This window comes from Micromesistius poutassou (assembly GCF_964030765.1).
Source record: "Micromesistius poutassou genome assembly, chromosome: 6".
Classification (NCBI taxonomy): domain Eukaryota; kingdom Metazoa; phylum Chordata; class Actinopteri; order Gadiformes; family Gadidae; genus Micromesistius; species Micromesistius poutassou.
The window spans coordinates 13,337,673-13,357,680 of NC_140276.1; the positions used below are offsets into that span (position 1 = coordinate 13,337,673).

The 20,008-nt window shown below is 41.1% G+C and overlaps 1 protein-coding gene and 1 pseudogene across 2 annotated transcripts in view; both read right to left on the reverse strand.

Moving 5' to 3' along the window:
• Nucleotides 1-1,073, reverse strand: part of LOC311345242 (mitogen-activated protein kinase kinase kinase kinase 4-like) — a 58,776-nt pseudogene extending 57,703 nt beyond the window's left edge. Inside the window, exon 1 of the transcript XR_014684146.1 lies at nucleotides 900-1,073. The product of XR_014684146.1 is annotated as a mitogen-activated protein kinase kinase kinase kinase 4-like (transcript). The remainder of the gene's footprint in view (nucleotides 1-899) is intronic.
• Nucleotides 1,074-4,601: 3,528 nt separating this feature from the next.
• LOC311345244 (beta-1,3-galactosyltransferase 2-like) lies at nucleotides 4,602-13,368 on the reverse strand (the record flags this gene model as incomplete). The annotated part of the gene is made up of 4 exons (XM_084469615.1): nucleotides 4,602-4,664; nucleotides 7,398-7,775; nucleotides 7,991-8,227; nucleotides 13,339-13,368. 4 exons carry the CDS (start codon nucleotides 13,366-13,368, stop codon nucleotides 4,602-4,604), a joined length of 708 nt encoding a protein of 235 aa, XP_084325741.1.
• Between the last annotated feature and the right edge of the window lie 6,640 nt (nucleotides 13,369-20,008).

Here is a 20,008-nt window from a genome sequence, read left to right on the forward strand (position 1 = left end):
ATGTGAGAGGTGTTTGGGATAAAAATAGTCAGTAGGCCTACAACACAATGTGTAATCATGTACCATTAGGAAGATGCTTTTATCTGTAGTGACTTCGGATCAGTATTTTTAAAATCTAGATGTCATTAATTGGCATAGCTGGGCCTTGGGATCAGGCAGGGATATTGTCCAACCTCGTCGGGCTTCGAAACAAGAACCTTTGGGCTGGGGGTGAAAATCCCTATGACTCGACACACCTCAACATCCCAAACTAGCCCAACTCCATATAACATAAGAATATAACGTAGGCCTAATACACGGCTATAACTGGATAGATACCCAGATATGTCATATCTGCTGAGTAAGCCTACTACACAAAAAACAAAAATGAGAAACTGACAGCCTTTAATACCAGGGAACACATTGGTGACACTGAGGAAATGAAGAACGCCAATTTGGCTTCGAGTCAGGACAGAATGGAGCCAAGTCCGTGCGCAACAGTGCGCACAGAAACACTAATGACTGGGATATACGCCCACTGTGCAAAACCTTCTTAAAAAGTCCCAAGTTGTAAAACCAGCCGACGAGAATGACATGTACTGGATAAGAGGTTATTTCCACGAACTAAAAAAAGTTATTTTGTCACAAATGTTTCGACCCACAAACGATCCCGTTTGGAGCGACGTGTCTTCATCTGCTGCACGTCATTTGAGACGTTTGCAGTCAGCTGTGGGTCGAAAGGCACGACAGAAAGCGCACAATAACATCATCTCCAGTCTGGATGCAGGTTTAGATTTAACTGTTGCATGTAAAATCTGTGTCGGAGAGATGGTTAGAAACCACTGCCCCGCATCCGTGGTCTGCAACATGTTGACCAAAACTCCGCGTCTCTGGCCCATAAAGACAACATTGTTACTCACTCGTAGAGCAGCGAGGTCTATACTGTCCAAACTCCGGGTCGTGTTTTCTCTCGACATCGCTGCAGTGGGACCAGCGAGGGGGGTTTCAGGAGATTTAGACCACCAGCATACGTGTCCTGCAAACTAACGGTGCCTCGTTTGCTCGTCCATGGTGTGTTTGCCTCACCAGAGTGTGATGGCTGCAGGGCGACACAGGAAACTTGACATCCAGCGAAACCCGGAAAAACGTGGAGGAAACTTTGCTGAACTCCTCCACCCCCAACCACCACCCTCCCCCGTCTCTCCACCCTCTCTTACACGCTCCCTCCTCCCCCTCCTCTCACCCCCCCCCCCCCCTCTCTTACACTCTCCTCCCTCCTCTGAAAAGAACATCACTTTGTTTGAGAGCAGCCAGAAACAGTGGTGAAGCAACACAGGCCAAACTTCAGGAACACTGTGGGCTTCTACTCCATTCATAACACTCATCGATACATTCACGTAAACACTAATCTGGGAAAAAAAACAACAACACAATGCTAAGTGCATACTTGGTTCACATCTGTGCATCGTTGGTTTTTTTGGACTTATCAACAACTTTTTACTGGATTGTTGGGGCCGATTAAGCTATTTGATTTTAATTCAACATTTTAGATTTTTTTCAGGTCATTAAAAAAAAGAAAATCACAATATGTAGACGATTTCCAAAATCCTGACTTCAATGCAAAATAGTTGTTAAAAGCAATGACAAATCTGTTAAATCTATTACTTAATGTGTGACTTTATTGCCTTTAACAAAATATTGTTTTGTGCATTTTTAGGCAAGGTTTTTAATGACGGTTACTTCATGAATGGTGGAGCATGCAATGAACATAATCACATTCTAAACGCTACCCTCGAGTTGATGTTCTTGGTGGGGAATATCGATATCAAGAAAGTCTCCTTAAAAGGTTTGGTTTGACCACAGACGCACCATATGCAGCTGTGGTGACCGTTTTGAGGGAGTTTTTTTTTTCCGGTCTGTCTGTCAGCCATGGCAGAAGGCGTGAGGCCTGTACTAACAACAACCATCCATAGTTTTACCTTGAGGGGTGGGGAGCAGTGGAGACAACCGTTCTGTCGTCCTCGCTCACTGTTCACTCTATCTAAAGGGGAGGAGAGAGGAGAGACAGAGCATGCGGGACACTGGAAGATGGGCCATTTAGTGTGTGTCTGTGTATGTTTGTCTGTGTGTGTGTGTGTGTGTGTGTGTGTGTGTGTGTGTGTGTGTGTGTGTGTGTGTCTGTGAAGAATGGTCTCTCTGTGGTCTTACACACTGGCCTTGTTCACACTACGGTCAGCTGCCACACACACACACACACACACACACACACACACACACACACACACACACACAGACACTCAAAAACACACACAAACTTTGACTTTGCTCTCTGTGACTTTTAACCTAAACAAGAGAACATTCTTAGGAAAGATTAAACGTGATCACTTGGGTCTGATGAGGAGAGGCCCCATCATCTATCATTTATCTCTCTCAGACTTTATCTATTCTCCTATAGGTTGCATTTCATCTTTTATCATTCTGCCAGCTCAATATCCATTAGTGAATCCCTCTACGGCAATTGTGATTTATCACATGCACATAATGGGTTTCTTTCAAGATGTGTAAGAGTCGTTCAATGTACATTAAAGGATTCAAATGATACAAATTTGTTTGTTTTGATTTTAAGATCATCTGAATTAATGCCACTCAGCCCTCCTTAGTTTTTTGGTCACTTTTCCAAAACACTGCTACTACTATCATGCATTACAATTGTCCATGTTTGATTTAATTTAATGTTTTTATGAATTATCTATTTCTTTCTGAGCGTTACATTATTATTGATTCATAATTATCTATCTATCTATTGTTTTTATCTTTCCCCTGTACACAATTCAAAAGTATGATGCAAATGTGTGGTTTCTGAGCCTTATGTAACTCATTCTATCTTTCTTTATCCTCTGGTTTCCACAAGAGAGTGCTGCGGGCATTGCGTGTAATTCAGGTCACTGACAGGAGGGGGCGCTGCTTTCTCTGTTCAATTGGTACAGAGAAAGAGAGGTAGAGCGCAAGTAGGGATAGACAGAGAGAGAGAGAGAGAGAGAGAGAGAGAGAGAGAGAGAGAGAGAGAGAGAGAGAGAGAGAGAGAGGGGGGGGGGGGGGGACCATATTCAATCTCTTTATTAATTGCATTTGGTTTGTGTACTAACAAATAAATATGTCAAATAACAACATCTGACAATAACTGCATCTGAATTTCATCTGGTGGTCCTGGATTTGGTTCTTCATTTTGAGCCTTGTCAAAATGGTCTTAAAACAGGGACTACACTATCAAAGGATTCTCATTGAATGTAGCATATATTGTAAAAACTATATTTTTGTATTTTACGTATAGGCTACAACAATGAAATGAAGGCATTTGATGATACAGCAAAGCTCTTTAAAGATACAGCCAAACAGGTTGAAGAGTTCAAGCATGGACATAGAGAATCAATTTAAGAGAGGAAAAAGCCTCTTTGGAAGAGAAAATGACAAATTTAATAGCAATTCAAGCAACACTCAATGTTCTAAAATGATGCCCAATAAAATGTTCAATGGTACAATGTCAATGTATGGCACAAAACCTCATTTTACAAAGCTAATGATTCATATCAGAGTGCTTGGTGTATTTCAAGGATTCCTTCTGCCCTCAGTAATAAAGGTGAAGTATTTGAAGCAGAGACATCAATTGCCTGAGAAAAATGCCTAAAACACTGCTTATGTTTTTTCTATAACAAATATATCCTTGAATAATCCTTGAAAGACACCAAGCACTCTTATATAAATCATTAGCTTTGTAAAATTAGGTTTTGTAATATATATATATAAGTTCTTAGGTTTCCATTATTAGTGTTTAATGTGTCCAGCGGCCCTTGGATCCATGCTGGGAGCAACAGAGGTCATCAAAAGCGAAGATGTGATGCACGTTTTGGGACCTATTCCATAACAGCTTCTACACAAACAAGAATACACTAAGGGTACAATAATTGACCATTAATTAACATTAGTTAATGCACTAATAAGGGTAACCTTGGTGGGTTATTGGGTTATGACTAACCTTATTAAATAATGTGTACATTTATATCTTAGTTAGTAGCTTAGTAGTTGCCTGTAGGCCAGGGGTTCTCAACCGCCTTTCCCACAGCAGCCCTTCAGGGTTAACACCAGCAAGGTGATCACTAGTCTGTTCCACTGGATTCTACCCAACCTAAGCCTAGTCATCTTATGAAGAAGCTCAATGACCAGAGCCACACTAAAACACGTGGATCTCCTTGGGAAGCTGGTTGTGGCCTCTAAACAATAAATAACCCCTCGTGCGTGTGTCTGTCCAATGTCATCCACCTGACAACCTGCGTGAGATTCCTGTCTGGGGAGGAGGGGGCAGGTGGAGACATCTATCTCCAATATTGAGATTAAGGACTGCAGTACCCATGTCAAACACTCTGTGTCAATGTGGTGTATTGCACCTTTAAAACTTATTGTTAGACTTGTTTAGAATTCTTGTTAGAGAATTCTTAAACAAACAGCTTCCTCTTCGATCCCTTGAATGCACACTGGGGATCTGTACTTCCCCTGTTGAGAACACTACTGCAGAGGAAGTGATCATGATCATCTCCTGGAATGAATACCGCATCCTGTTCTCCGGCTCAGGACTGCACTGCACTCAGCAGCTCAACCAATGATACCATCTCCTGGATATCCTTGTGGATCTACAGTGCAAGAACCAGAACCAAGAGTCAGGCCTCTCTTAATTATTCCGACACACACTCTGGCGTTTTCTCTAGTGGTGCGGGCGACTTCAACTCATCAACTCCTTCAACCTAGAATCTAGCTAAACTAGCTAAAAATTGAATCTGCAACAAGCATTTAACCGCTATTCAAGCCTAGAGATTGGTGACAGTAGGGGTGACTTCAGAATAACCTGCTAATGCTAGATCGCAGCCAGGCAGCAGTTCCCAGTCTCATTACAGGACCAAGTCTAACAGCAGGGCCATGGTGGATGTCTCCAGGAATGTGTGGCGATATGTTCTGCATTTGCCCTGAACATTGATTATGTTAAAAACCAGGGTAAATCTCTAAGATCAGACCTAGTATCAGTTTTCTCACATTACTTTTCCAGATCAAATCCAAAAAAGCTTTATTCCAATCTGTCTGCTGTCTGCTTGAGCATATCAGTTTATTAAACGGAAACAAGTTCCAGAAAGCTCATCACATAATCAAACTAAAGAACTAAAGTTAGCTGCAAATATATCAGTATATTCTTTTACTTTATTTATTGGGTTTTGCAAGAGCATACAATTTTGTCTAGCAGAGCGTTTATCAAAAGTAAAAGATAAGAAAGACATTATAAAAAAGTGACAATTGACATATTGCTTCACACCAAAACAGCTTACAAAGACTAAACAAAACAAAAATAATTCAAAATAACACAAATACAAAATATAATAATAATAATAATAATAATAATATAATAATGAATAAATATAACAGAAATAATAAAATAAACACACAATCAGCAGCCAGCTAATGGGAACACTGTCCCTTATAGACAGTGGTAGTCAGTACAGCAGCATATCACCCGCACCACCACAACAAACACAATGTGGACACCCCTCCATACCTCAGCCACCAGAAATCTAAAATATAATCCTTAGGTCGGTTAGGAAACATGGGAAAAGTGTTATGGGCCCATCTGCGGACCAGTAAATAAATAATAAACTGTTGCCTGGGAAGTGATATTTGTCTGAGCGGTGCTGAAAGGATGCAAAATGATATCAAGTGCTTGAAAGTCTTGATACCAAGACTTGACCATCTTACGAAAGCACAGTCTGCTAGGGAAGGAGGAAAAAATATGACTTGCAGCTAGTGGGGCATAGGTAGAAAAGGATGGTAAAGCAAAACAGTGCTTGAACTGAACCCAGATCCTAAGAGAGGTTTTATCAGGGGGGGAAGTGGAAGAATGAATTGGAGAGTTTACTCACATTTTGCATAGGCACAAACTCAAGTACTGCACTATATAATGTAAAGCTGAAAGGTAGTGTGCACAACACTTATGCAGCCTCTGAGCTTGTTGCCTCAGAGCTGAGGTCTTCTCTTTACCATAGCAGTATACCTCCATGTGTGTCATGTGTTCAGGCTCGCTATGTAGACAAACAGCAGATCCAACACTGGCATAATGCTTTCCTGTATAGTGATCCAGGTTTGGTAGAGTTTGCCCTTATAACCGGCAACGTTAGGGGAGGATCACAGACCTCATATTGAAGCCAGTATATAGAAATCGTAATAGTGGCAGCCCATAAAACCTAAGATCAGGTAAAGCCAACCCTCGCAGTGGCCTAGGTCTCAGCAAGTATTGTTTACATGACTTCTTATTCCAGATAAAATCAGGGTATCTACTTTACGAAAGAATGTCTGAGGGAGGAGAAGTGAAATGCCCTGAAACAAGAAGGAGAAACGTGGAACTTGGAAGAACACTCTTTTTATCAGAACCGACTCCAGCAGCTGAAGATAGATGAGCACAGACCAGCAGTCAGTCTTCTGTTCTACTCAGGTTAACAAGGAGGCAATGTTAGCTTTGTAGAGGTCTTCTGTGTGTAACATGATCTCTGAAAATACCTGAAGCTATGTTGGGTTATTTTAAAAGGTAGGTTGTGTAGGCTGTTTAATTATCTCATGTTGTTCAAGTTCAATTTGTATTCAGATATTTTACCAAATGAGTGGCAAGAGCAGCAGGGACAGAGATAACCGGGTTGGAAACGTATAAAAGGAGGTAATCTGCTTAAAGCCTGGGAGACCCTTAACTCCACACTATTCCTAAGTATGCCATGTAAAATGGGGGTTAGCTCGAAGCGATATCAAAAGGGGTTCAATGGTGATTGCAAATAGAAACAGACTCAAAGGGCAGCCCTGTCTTGGAGAGCGATAAAGGCTAAAATATTCAGATTGAATATTATCTGTCCTGACCGAGGCCTGGGGAGAAGAATAGAGCAGCTGAATCCAGGAAATACAACTTTTCCCAAAACCAAATCTCTCCAAAGTATAAAAAAGGTAATTCCACTCCCCTCTATCAAATGACTTTTCACCAAAGATGTCAAAGCCTCCTGGGTATAAGAGGTGGAAGCCGCTCATATTTTCAATGTCATTCAAGTTTCCTTTGCTTCATCTTTTGACTTAATGTCTAACTAGCTTAGCTCTTAGCTCTTAATGTCTAACTATATTGATGGTTTTAATGCTATATTATCCGTTTTATAGTTTCTCCATACATCCAAAAGCCGTTGAGGGCTTTCCAGTTCTTCTGCAATAACACGATTCCAGTGAGGTTCTGGCAATGGAAACATCTTTGAAGTCAAAAATAAAGAGTTTGCAGGAGGATCTGTGAGATCAATTCCCAGATATCTCATACACATGCCGAGATAAACATCTTCCAGCCAAACGGCTTTCACCTGCCTGGAGGCCACAACCAGCTGCCCAGGGAGATCCATCGAGAACACGTAGCAGAGGCCTAAAGCGTAAGGTGGGTATACAGACTCGGGGAACTCCTTGTCTGGCATAAACCACTTGGAGTTTGGGTCTCGGTGAACGGTAGCCTCTCTCACCACGTTTCCCGTCATGTACCCGTGTGTGGGGGTCCTGGGAAGCATCTCCACAAGGCTGTGAACATTGATGAACATGTCCGAGTCGGTCTTCACGCCGTAGGACGCGCCGGGGCAGCGAGAGGCGAGCCACTCCAGTATGAACATGGTTTTAATGGTGAGATTGTGGTAGGTGTCCACAAAGTCCCCCTGAAGGAGGTCCTGGTGCTCCACGCTCTCACGCAGCAGCTAGGACACACATCTCACCCATGGTTAATCATCAGGATCCATCATTTCTATATTGTATGTATTGTTTGTAAATATATAAAAGGAACACAATAATTGCAGGGAACACTAGATAAGACGGAAAATGATTTTCGTTACCTAGATACAAGATAAGTTACAGAATCTAGGGTCTAGTCATAAAGCCGACATTTCATGAGCAATGTGCCTGATAAACACACCTGATCCTGGAGGTATTTGTCTTCAGCTTGACCCAACAGAAAGAAATAGCTCACTCTTCTGCCTTGTACTGTTGTTTCTCCAGCCCAGGTGTCGCGGATTGCATTGCGTGCGTCCCGGTTGTGTGGAGCCACTGTGATCATGATCACCAGGAAGGGCTTTTTCTGCCGACAATGCTCTGGTTCATCCAGTATGAAACAGTACTGGTGTGGGTAAGCCACAGGGGAGAGATTTGGATCCTGAGAGACATTTACAATCAAATATTAATCAGACCAAAAATATTTTTCTCCAAAAGTTGGAATGACAGGAAAGGATATAAAGACTATTGACACTTTGTATGCACAATCAAGATTTCTTCTGAGGGACTTGTGTGTCTCAAGCAATTGTTTTAATATTGTCAAACGATTAGGCATATTAACCAAAAGCTAGTCATGACTTTGAAATACAAGGCTTATCTTTTAGTGAAGTGAGAAGTGCCGACTGGGGAGAGATCAGCATGCTTACACCGTGAGTGGTCTTTGTGTTGTTAGCGGGCTGGGTGTAAAAGGACCGTAACGAATACCAGGAGGATTGATGGTTTGAAACAACCAAATAACATGTTAAGGACAGCGTTAAAAGGACTGCAAGGAACCCAAACAAAGAGGGCCAGCCTCTTGTCCACGTAGCATCTCCACTGCTGAAACAGAAGAGAATAAATTATAACGTTGTCAAGTTGACACGTTTATTAGAGCACCTGTTTGACAAACCCACAATGAGAACGACAAAGGGTGGTCATGGGTTGGTTTGAGTTCAACAGTTCATCCATGGTTGTATATTTTAGTCTGAGACACAAGAATGAATACTAAATAAATCAGCTCACTCATCACGGTGCTGCATAGCTGCTAAAATTGATTACTTTAGACAATGATAAATCATTTTAATTCAGAGAGGGTGAAACAGAGATAAAGATAGGACAGAGAGAGACAGAAGAGAGAAATAAGGCGGGCAACACAGTCTCACTCCGAGAACGTCAAATTCCGACTATTGGCAAGGGCACTTTAGCGTCTGTCACTGACGGGAAAAGTACCCTTCGGCGTCGTCTGCAGACGGAGAGGGGGTTCAATTCACTACAATGTAATGCCATCCCCGGCGATGTTTGACGTTCAGAGCGGGTGCTCCAGCAGCCCATTCACTCCTGTATTAACCCGACTACGGCTCGAATATACGTTGTGAGCATCTTTCCTATTGGATAGTTATTAGGATTTTTTTCTGTGAAAATGGCGGACATACTTTTTATTCTGAGTGGAAAATATGATATTTTAGTATAGTTACGCCATTAAAAGTGTTTATGTACAGATTTTTAGCGAGAAATGTGCATTTTACTTTCATAATCTTCGCTCTGTGAATGTGTAGGATGTTTGGTTTGATAGTTATGACGAAGAATATTTCAGGTCTCGACAGAAATATAATAACATGGTTGCTGTGAAGGTTGCTATGTAAATCATGGCTATAAAATCATTGTCTTTGCTGATTATGTTATTTTATGTAACCGTGTTATGATGTTCTCTTATTTAACAACTTTTATACAACTTTTATAAAACGTTTATATATTTTTAGAGCAGGTATGGCGTCTTCTTTCTTGGGATTTAATAGAGCGGGTTATCAGACCGTTTTTGTTGCTTCGAGGAGGTCTGGTGGTCTCTGTATATAATAAATAAATAAATAAATTGGGAATTTATTTTCGACTTCAGAAGGGGGGACGGGCTGCGCAGGATTCGTAAAAACAAGTACAACAATCCAATTTATAAGATTCTTTCAGCAGACCCCCTCAAAAACTGAAACTAACCACGTCTCACATCCAGTCTCATTCCAGATTGAAGTAAAACTGCATTGGTCCACAGCGGAAAATGCATTACAATAATGTCTCTGAACACGTGACACGCCTACGTTTTTTTGGCCCATTCTTTTCAATAGGCTTGCATCCACGTCAAGGGACTTGCTATGGTGGTTGCCATCAACCACCCCCCATATCTTTCTATTTTCCACAGTTTAGACTTGTATAATTAATGAGTTACTTTTGTAATCAACTTAATATTTTTTTTTAATCACTGTCTGGCTAGTTACGTCACTCTGAGAGATGCGGACGGACATATTTGGTAGTGACACAGCCTATAACCTATTCGTGAAAGCAAAACACCAAGCTCATTGATTTAACGAGGCATGTTATTTGAAACAATTAATTAAGTTATCACGTGTGAGAGGTCATTCCTCCTCCTGAGTGTGCTTCCTATTTATGTCTAGCATACCCCTACTGTCCACAAGCACCCCCTCCCCCCCCCCCCCCGATATGGATATGGAGAATTGTTGCCACGTCCAAGTGGATGGTGTCATATGAAAGAGGGCATTCAAATATACTACAATGATCGATTAGCAGGCCGAAGCCCTAAAGCAGTGGTCATCAACCTTTTTTACCTTTAAGCCCAAGATCACTGACCTCAGCCTTGGTGAAAGGCAAGATCTACCTATTGAAGCGTTGAGAGAAAAAACACAGCCCAGATTTTACTTCCAACTTGAGGCCTTTTATTTGGCTAATTGTATTTGAATTACATTGGCAAATTGATGCAACCAAGAAAACACTGTAAGAAGCATATCAAACCTAGCTGTCTTGAATTTTATGTACATTCACATTCTAAGTTTCATTATATAATTTCATTCCAACACAAAAAATAAAGGCATGTGGGCTATTTTCCATTTGTATGAGGAAATTATTTTGTTCATAGTAACCAACAAATCAACATAGATAATAATACATTTTACTTGCAGTTAGCAGATGAAGTGCCATTGTTAACTGTTATGCTCAGTTCTGATAATGATTATTATATATTATATATATATTACTGTGGAAAGTAACTATTGCGATACTTTCAAGTACATTTTTAAATGCTCAAATGTGTCAAATAATTTGGACCCCATCTCCAGCCCTCTTAAACGGAACTCAAAATACATGTGCATGTTTATGTTCATGTTCATGCACGCAAGCATGGAATGCATGGAAGCAGGCAACGTTGAAAGATCAGATGTTTGAATTACTTGACACCGACGTGGAGAGGCACTTTTGTCCAGCGCATAATGTGCATTTATCGATTACACTCGTTCCAATAATTTCTTGGAGGGAAAAGTAATGACTATACTTCCATTTAAAGAAGGCTACCTTTGGATTATTTTGGCTCGTCATTCCTGTTTCTCGTTGACTCACTTGTGTCGTTGTGTGTCGGACTGCATGCTTTCGAATGTGTAAACAACACCCGCCCAACTCTACCTCCGATTGGCTTACCGTGAAATGTTACTCTACCTAGCCAATCGTCATCATTAATGCGATTGTCTCATGCCCTATAATCAAGGAAGAACAGTAGCGAGAGAGAGAGAGCGTAGTAACGCCAATATATACAACATCATTATTCCCATCACTGATTAAGAGAGAGAGGGCGACAAGCACTTGCAAAACTGAACATTAATCAGGCATATTTTATTATATGTATGTATACGTATGTAGTTTTCTATTATTTTTCTGGAGCTACAGGGAGAGTCTCAAAGATTGACCAGTCGTTCGCGATCGACGGGTTGGCGACCACTGCCCTAAAGGAAGTGATGCAATAGGTAACTTCTGAGTCAAGGACAGTAACAAGTAAGCTATAGACCTGGGGTCTCTTTATTATCAACGGGGGTCTCAAAAGACGCATCAACTTGGGGGCTCCAGCCCTACAAGAAAGTGCTCCATCTGATCTTGTTGCACCTCACTGGCTTGCTTGCAAGATTTTGGCCTGAAGTTCTTGCCAGACCTACACCCTAGCCATCCAACATGCATATCTGAGAATCAGGCCTCTCTTTAATAATGACAAAAAGTTATGAGAGAAATGCACATTTACTTTTTGTTATCTCATAATGGGCGTGGTGCTGGCTCCTTTTGACCTTTTGACCCCAGACTTCAAAAACTTGTCCATAGGCAAGATGTGTCTACACACCTTAAGGCATACATTTACACCTCCATCCAACCAAAAATGTGGACTAGAAACTAACCTGTCACAACCTGCACATTGACATTACTGTTGGAGGTCACACCCCTTTTCCTGCCTTTTCGAGATTGCTAGAGATGTCAAAATGTATACACACATTTCCCAGGGTCCTGAGAACAACATATCTGAGATTTGGAGTTCTAGCCCTTAGAGAAAAAAACTTTTCCAAAATGGACTGTTTTTTGGACAAAGCCTCTCAGAAGTGTTGTGTGCAAGACCTAGTGGATCAGAATGTGGTGGAAAGAAAGTTTTTAATATAGGAAGGTCATACCACCCTGAAAATTGAACTTGACTTTATTTTAGGGCCTAACTGGGACCCCCACACCGAAACTTGGCCTTCTCGGACCCCGAGGTCTGCAGACAACACCAAAGGGTACTTTTCCCGCCAGTGACAGACGCTAAAGTGCCCTTGCCAATAGTCGGAATTTGACGTTCTCGGAGTGAGACTGTGTTGAGGTAGGATGAGACAGGTAGGATGTAAGGGAAACAATGTATCCCAGTAAGGTGAGATTCTTAACAAATGTTAAAGTTAATCAAATTTGAAAAACAGCTCAGTCCACCTATTTTAAGACTTGTTGGATTTAAACCCTTTAAGAAATAATCTATATTGAATAACTTATTTTTGTAGCTTTAATTAATTGATTGTGATTAAGTATGAATATGCAAAATAAATAAATAACTAAACCCAATCCAACAGACAGATAAGCAGCAACCAATGTCTGAACATCTGCAATCAACTTGTTAAATGTCGCCTTCAAAACAGCTCGGAGGTTCGGAAGCTCTTACTTGTCTTTACATAAACCTTCCCTTCCGAAATAAGAGCGTTCAGGAAATGCCCCTCAGAAGTGCGTAGGCTATGACATAAAACTGTTCTTGAGACGAGACTTCATAACACCAACAAGTATGGATGCCCGCAGGGACCTCTTTGCGCTTCTTTGCTGAATCAGATGAATCAGTTATTAGAACTGATTGTGATGGTTGAACATGAGTGAGAATTTATTAGGTGATATATACATTAGGTGATGTATCGTAATGCAAATGTTAGAATGGGTGTTAAGTTCGCCTCTAGTGCTTGCTGCAAGTTCACTTTATTCTATCATTGAAATGGGTAGCCATTGTTGTGACGTAATCTCTGAGGACTCTGGTTGCTTTACTTCTGCACGAAACTCGAAAAGAGCGAAAACTCAGACCCAACAGAGTGTTCAAAGCACTTTCCTCCGAGCTTAAGGTCCGACCCTCCGAAACCCCCGGAAACTCTGAGTGTTTTGAAGGCGGCACAAAGCATGAGAAACACGTACTGGCTCCGCCTCCTGCCCTTTGTGCTTCATGCTTTGGTTTGCATGAAAACGTTATTTGAACAGGGGGAAGTCATTTAGTTCCTACAAACCATCCATGTTCATGGGCCTCAAACGTGACATTTCTCACGGAATATAAAAACCATTTGACACGATTTTCTCAAGTTTATCTTGGTATTTCTGAAATATAGGACAGTAACAGTGAACTTAACAATTGTAGTTTACTTTGGTACTTGTGAAATTATTATTGTTACAATAATGTCATTGACATATTGTATACAATAGTATTGTGAAGTACAGTACACACTTAATAAAAGTCTCGTAAAAGTCTAGCTTAAGCACTGCACACAATATTGTGCAGTGCATTGATACAATAAATAATAAAATATGAAAAAAGACATTTAACTGGTCATTAATATAATGATGTAAACAAAGCAAAGAAATGCATAATACACTTTAAAATGAACAGTATCATAAATAAATGCTTTATGTGACCACAAATACATATTTTAGTTTGTGATGTTTGACTGAATGTTTCTGTCTTAGAAATAAGAGAGATACACTGATAATATCTATGCAGTACTATGCAGCAAAAATAAAGAAATTCATCAGCATCAATGTTGATTATCAACCTTATTCTAAAAGTTATCATTTTTTAAGTGAAGAATCACATTTAAGTATAGACTTACCAACGTCCAACAAAGGCTCTTTTTGTCATCTCTGGGTGAATGAGGAGTGAGGGCTAGGCGGTCCCACGGTGTCAGACAGATAGAATACGGCTGCTGACACTATGTCTGCACTGTGGTCTTTGTGGTTGACTACCAGGAACCAGCGCCGCCGCTCCCCATAATAATAATAAATAATATAATATGGGTGAATGAGGCTGACCATCAAGTGAACTAGCAGACAGAAAACAAGGAACTTGTTTCTTGTTTTCTGTTTTCATTTAAAATGCAAACTTCCACAAGGGAAACATGAGAGAGACTATTAAATGGGTTGAATTAAATGATAATGACACGTGAGTGTCTTCTCAGAGTTTTGCGTTGTCTTGACAGCAAAATATGGATAAATGGATACATACATGACTGAATTGCATACTATATAACATTCTTTCATTTTCAAGTCAAAATGTAAACTCTGTGGCAGATCACCACTACATCATTTAGTGTCCTTCAAGTTACACATCCCCCTTCAACACTGACCCCCCTCCCCCTACCACAGGACCATAACCTTGCCCCTCTACTTTACTTTTGTTTATTTATATTCATTCATTTTCCGGTCAGAGTTGTCTTGAAGGAAGCAACACATGTATTTCACACTAAAACCTCCCCCAGGGACTACTGTGAACCGGGCATTTGGAATCCTGGGGAGACTGGAGGACGTCCAGGGAAGATAGCAGGGAGTGGGCAGCTAGTAACCCAACCCACTTGTCTCTCAACTTAGAGACAATCTAAGAAAGCAAACATGTTAAAACAACCTGCAGGCACTCAGAGAGGAGGGGAGACCTAAACTGAAACTTAAACTGTGCACGACTGAAACGTGCACAGGCAACGAGCAAGCATGCCTGGTAAGTGTGAATGTAGGTGACAGGGGAGAATGACCGGGGAGGAAGACCCAACAGTGAAGAGCAGCCCATGGATGATCACACAGGAGTCACTGCACCAAGCTCCCAAAGAACCCAGCAAAGCCAGACAGCGGAGAGGAAGGAACCACAGAGGAGGACCAAAGTCAAGTATCAAGTGGACAAAGACAAACAAGGCAGAAGCTTGGTGGACTTTGGACAACAATCTGAGCGCAGTGCTGGAACACTCCCTGCGTGGCAACGGAGAGACAGGTGCTCAGCTTGTTGAAGGGACATACTGTATCAGGAATGCAATGACAGATTTGGTGCAATCACCATCAAGCATGCAGCCAACCCAGGAGGAATGGGAAGCGTTGGAGATAGAGCAACTGGTGCAGAGGTCCCTCAGGAAAGGGGCTTAGAAATCAAGACATTGCCGCATTCTCTGCTGCTTCTGGAGAGAAGGCAATTACTTACTTAGTAACCCATCACAGCCTCAGGAGACTGTCCGACAAGCTCACGAGCAGAGCTATGCAGAAGCAACTCTCAGATGGCCTGGCGAGAATCAATCAAAGTCAGCTCCCTGGTAAATGCAAGGTGTGGTGCTATCAGGTCACACTTTACCATTTGGGTGATGTAATCCCCTTCACAACAACCAGCAAGATGGATGGATGATGGATGGCAAGACATCCAGAAATGGTAGGGACTTCCACGATGCCTCTCTGAGGCGGGCCTCTTCAGGAGAAACACCCTGAGTCTGCATCTCCACTCCATCAGCCTGGCATAGAAGCAGGAGAAGCATAGGCTAGCCCTTGATTTGGCTGGTTAGCTCACCCCCCAGGTTAACTGGGGACATTGCCGTTGTCAAAATTTAAATCAGCCATGATTTTGGTTAAACTCTTCCTGTCTTCCAAACTGGGCATTTGGCAGTCCGTTGACATCCATTCTGTTCCAACATCCATTCTGTTCCAAATGAGTGTTGAGCAGCTCCCATAGCTTTCTCTTTGTTTTGTCCAACACAAGTCAGCAAAGTTAGTCTCCTCAAGACTGAGGAGACTAAGATGCAGGGAAATTAGGGAATGGCAGAACTTGTAACACAATGTTAAATTGGAAACCTAACATAGAGCCAATAACTAGGCTCAGAATTCAGGGCTTAAGTCTGTGGGCATGTTGAAACAAAATAGAAACTTGGGGATTTGTTCGTTTGTGGGTACTTCTCGAAATTGGTCACGTTTTGTATCCATAATTTTTTATAATTATTTAAGATTTTCCTTTGGCAGACCTGTTCCTTTGAAATACTTTGGTGGCTGCCAAATAATTGTCTAAATCATTTGAGGCAAATAGAGGTATCCTGTAAAACATAACACATACACACATAAAGTCATGCTTCCCAGGCCTAAAATCTTCTCAATAAGTCAAAGATGGTGCAATACTATCTTACTATCTATCTTTGATATTTCGGGCAAAATGTTTGCTGAATAAAATGTTTACACTTGTAATACGTACTCAGTGGAATCTTAAATGTTAATTAAAAAAAATTAAATGAAGGAACCGTCTACTTAATTCCTCAATGTTAGAGAGCTGTTCTGATTCTGCTCTAGTCAGCAGCTTGAAGACAGATAATACAACACTGTGGTTTCCCAAAGGAAAGTCTATGATAAAATAGTAACTGTGAGACAAAGTAATACCGTTCTTTATTGCACTTCATTCCATCAATGTCACGGTCACTTTGCAACTGTTTTGTTTGTCGATAATGACTTTTCCATCCTCATACACCTTTGCCTTGGTGGAATATAGTAGATTGCCAATTGAGCATTGGCAAAGTTGTGTGTGTCCGTACCAAGACCACCAATGCACCATTTGGTGGCTATATTTTGGTCTCTTTCACTCACTGTTAGTCTTTTTTTTACAACCCAAGTCACATCAGCTCTCTGGTATTATTATACCGATAGCAGAACAACAAGAGTCTGGGTTTTCAAAAAGGGGCTCTGAACCTGTTTTCCCACCAAGGCACCATTTGTCCTGCTCCCAGACTGACCCATGCTGTGTTGAGTGACACTATATATAAAGGTTTCTTATAGCACCACACGGAAATGGGCCGCGCACCAACACACCACAGTGTCTCAAAACATAACATAGCTTGTTTGGGGGGAAAGATATTGATATATCTTTCATTATCTATTGGAAAAGATAATGGCCATTTCTGAGTGGCAATCTGAGAAGCTGGTTGGCTCAACACATGGTAGCACTGTGAGCACCTTTATTTAAAAAAGGGCTTCTATTTAGAATGTTTTAAATGCTTATGCGTCAAGCGAACCCATTAAAGGCGTTGAAGGTGAGATTTAAGAGGTATAATGTGAGTGTAATTGGTTAGAAATGGCATTGCCATCAAACAGCTATTAGTGAGTGAAATGCTCTGTGGGTCTGTTCTGGTTGGGTGCCTGCTACAATGTTGTTGATGTTGTTCTCATGCGAGCTTCACCACACAGTGTGTGAAGAAAACACTTCTCACTGCTGGAGGGAACAGAGAATGAGGGGGAATTTTTTGTGTAGAACTTTTCAAAATGTTGCCCTCTTCCACTCTTTACTGCTCTCTCTCTTTAAAATGCAAACGTTTTACCAGCAGCAATGTTAAGTGAACTCATCAAATGCCATTACATTTTTTATATTGATGTCTAACTACCACTGATTCCATGTTTTTTTAATGAACCCCATGCAGTTAACCCTGCTTCTGATTCATTAAGGATAGTAAGAGGAGGCCTTTTAATCCCTTTAATCAATAGGGTAGAAAACATCCTCTCATTTATCTTCAGGTATACAACATTGACTTTGAAAATGGCAAATAATAAAATCAACATAACAGGAAAGTAACAGGAAACAGGAAAGGCACATAGGAGCTGGATTTACCAACATCTAAGTCCTAGACAAGCCCTTAGTCCTCATAATCAGCAAATAGATTGCTTTCTGAGCACATGGTGCATTTGTATCCATTAGCAATTGATCCTGTATTGAGAGAGTTCATCACTAATACCTCAAACCAATATGCCATGTTTCTGTCAAATTGACATAAAACAAACAATAACAGATTTCATTCCCTTGGGCTTTAATCTGTCTGCATTAGTTCGACAGGCAGACCCAAACTTGCTTGGCTCACCCCCCCCCCCCCCCCCCCCCACCCCCCAGGGCGAAGTTGATGTGAGCCCGGGTGACACAGGCCTGACATGAGACATGCTACATCTTGTTTATGTACTGAATAAAGATCCCCTTTCCTCCCACGCCGGGGCAAGAACTGCCATCCTTGATTGACAACCCCTTTGGTCAGAGGACCATAGATGTTGTTGAAGCCTGAGAAAAGGGAGGCAGAGAGAGAGAGGAGAGAGAGATGGAGGCTGGAGGGGAAGGCGTCGAAGAGGGGGATGCAGCAGAGATTTGTTGCACAGGATAATAAGCACACCGTAAGTAGAAAACAACCAATATGGATTTTATTTGCTCTTAATTAAATGATTTCAACCAAAAGTATCCAAAAGTTGTCAACATAATGAGCAAAAAACAGAACACACTCACTTTATATTGCCACCGAATATAACAACTTAAACAAATGTATTATTGTATCAAACAACGTCAACTATTCATTCATTGGTTTGAAAAAAATAAAAAAGAACAGACAATATCTCGGTGTAAAACCATGAAAGTAATTATTCCACTTAAATATCACGCTAACAATGTCTGTAACAATGTTTTGTTCCTTAAAGCTCACAAAGAAGAATGGGTCTTACTTTTTTTAATGCAACGCAGAACTTTGACCTGACTGATTAGAGATGAGTGTTTATCAGGGGGTTGAGCCCCGGTCCACGTTCATATGCTGGGGTAAAGTCAGCACAAGCCATCGATCCACCTGGCCAGGGACAATAGGAGAAACTAAAAGTAAGCCGAATGCCGCGGACGATTGATCTCTCTCGCTCTCATTTTCATGATGTCATTCATGAGCACACACACACACACACACACACACACACACACACACACACACACACACTTATGTCGTTACATAATTGGCAAGGAGTTAATCATTCTTACGTATTCGTAGTAGGCAGACTCTATGGAAACTGTACAGATATAACTCTAACACTGCAACGAAAAAAAAGTTGAGTTCATTATTACCTTAGACATCTAAAAAGTGAGGTTCTTCAGATTCAATTAATGAATCAAAAAACAACAAAAGAACAAAACACTGTTCGGAGAGAATTCTCCCGTTCCCTTTTTTGAGTAGTACTGTTTGTTTATGGCCAAAGAGAAAACAAATATATATAGATATATCTATATACATCTATATATATAGATATATATATATATATATATATAGATACATATATTGTAAATATGTCATAAAACCGCTCAGCTTCATATTAGTCTAAGTCTGCAATAAGTCTGCAACCAATGGTTGAGTCATTTTATTGGTTAATCCGTGTTTATTTTTTCTCCTTTTCATCTAAATTAGTGTTCATGCAATTAGAAAAACGTTGTGAATGTCTCTTAGCCGGCTGTAAGGTTGACAGTTCACGCCCGGGCTTGTTTTGCAGACTCTTGTTTTGCAGACTCTTGACTGATTTATTTGGCAGGGACTTGTGTCTGAATGTGTCCATGTCTGATTTCATTGCATTCTGAGTCCAGTTCCAGGCTTGGTCGAAGAAATCCCTTGTCCATCCATGTGAAATGGCCCTCCTTGAACTATTTTCACACTCCATGTGTGCATTGCTTTGCATTGGATCCAATTCCTTTCAGTCCACAATATGGGCCATACTACCACCTGGCTAGTTGCTGGGCTGTACATCAAGAGGTAGCGACTAGCTGTGGCTGAGCTGAACATACGTTATCCAGAGAATACAGGGACCATGGCTCTTTGAGAGAAGCCCGCCAATTCAGTCACGAAACAGATACAATATCCCTCGGAAATCCTTTAGTTTGATGGGTGACTGGCATTCCATGATGACGCTATATTATTATTATTATTATTATGATTACCATTTATTTAAAGCAGGCTAATCTCCCACGTCGACACATGAACTGGAGTTCTTCTTCCTCCGACGGGACACACTGATGTTAGCAATGCGT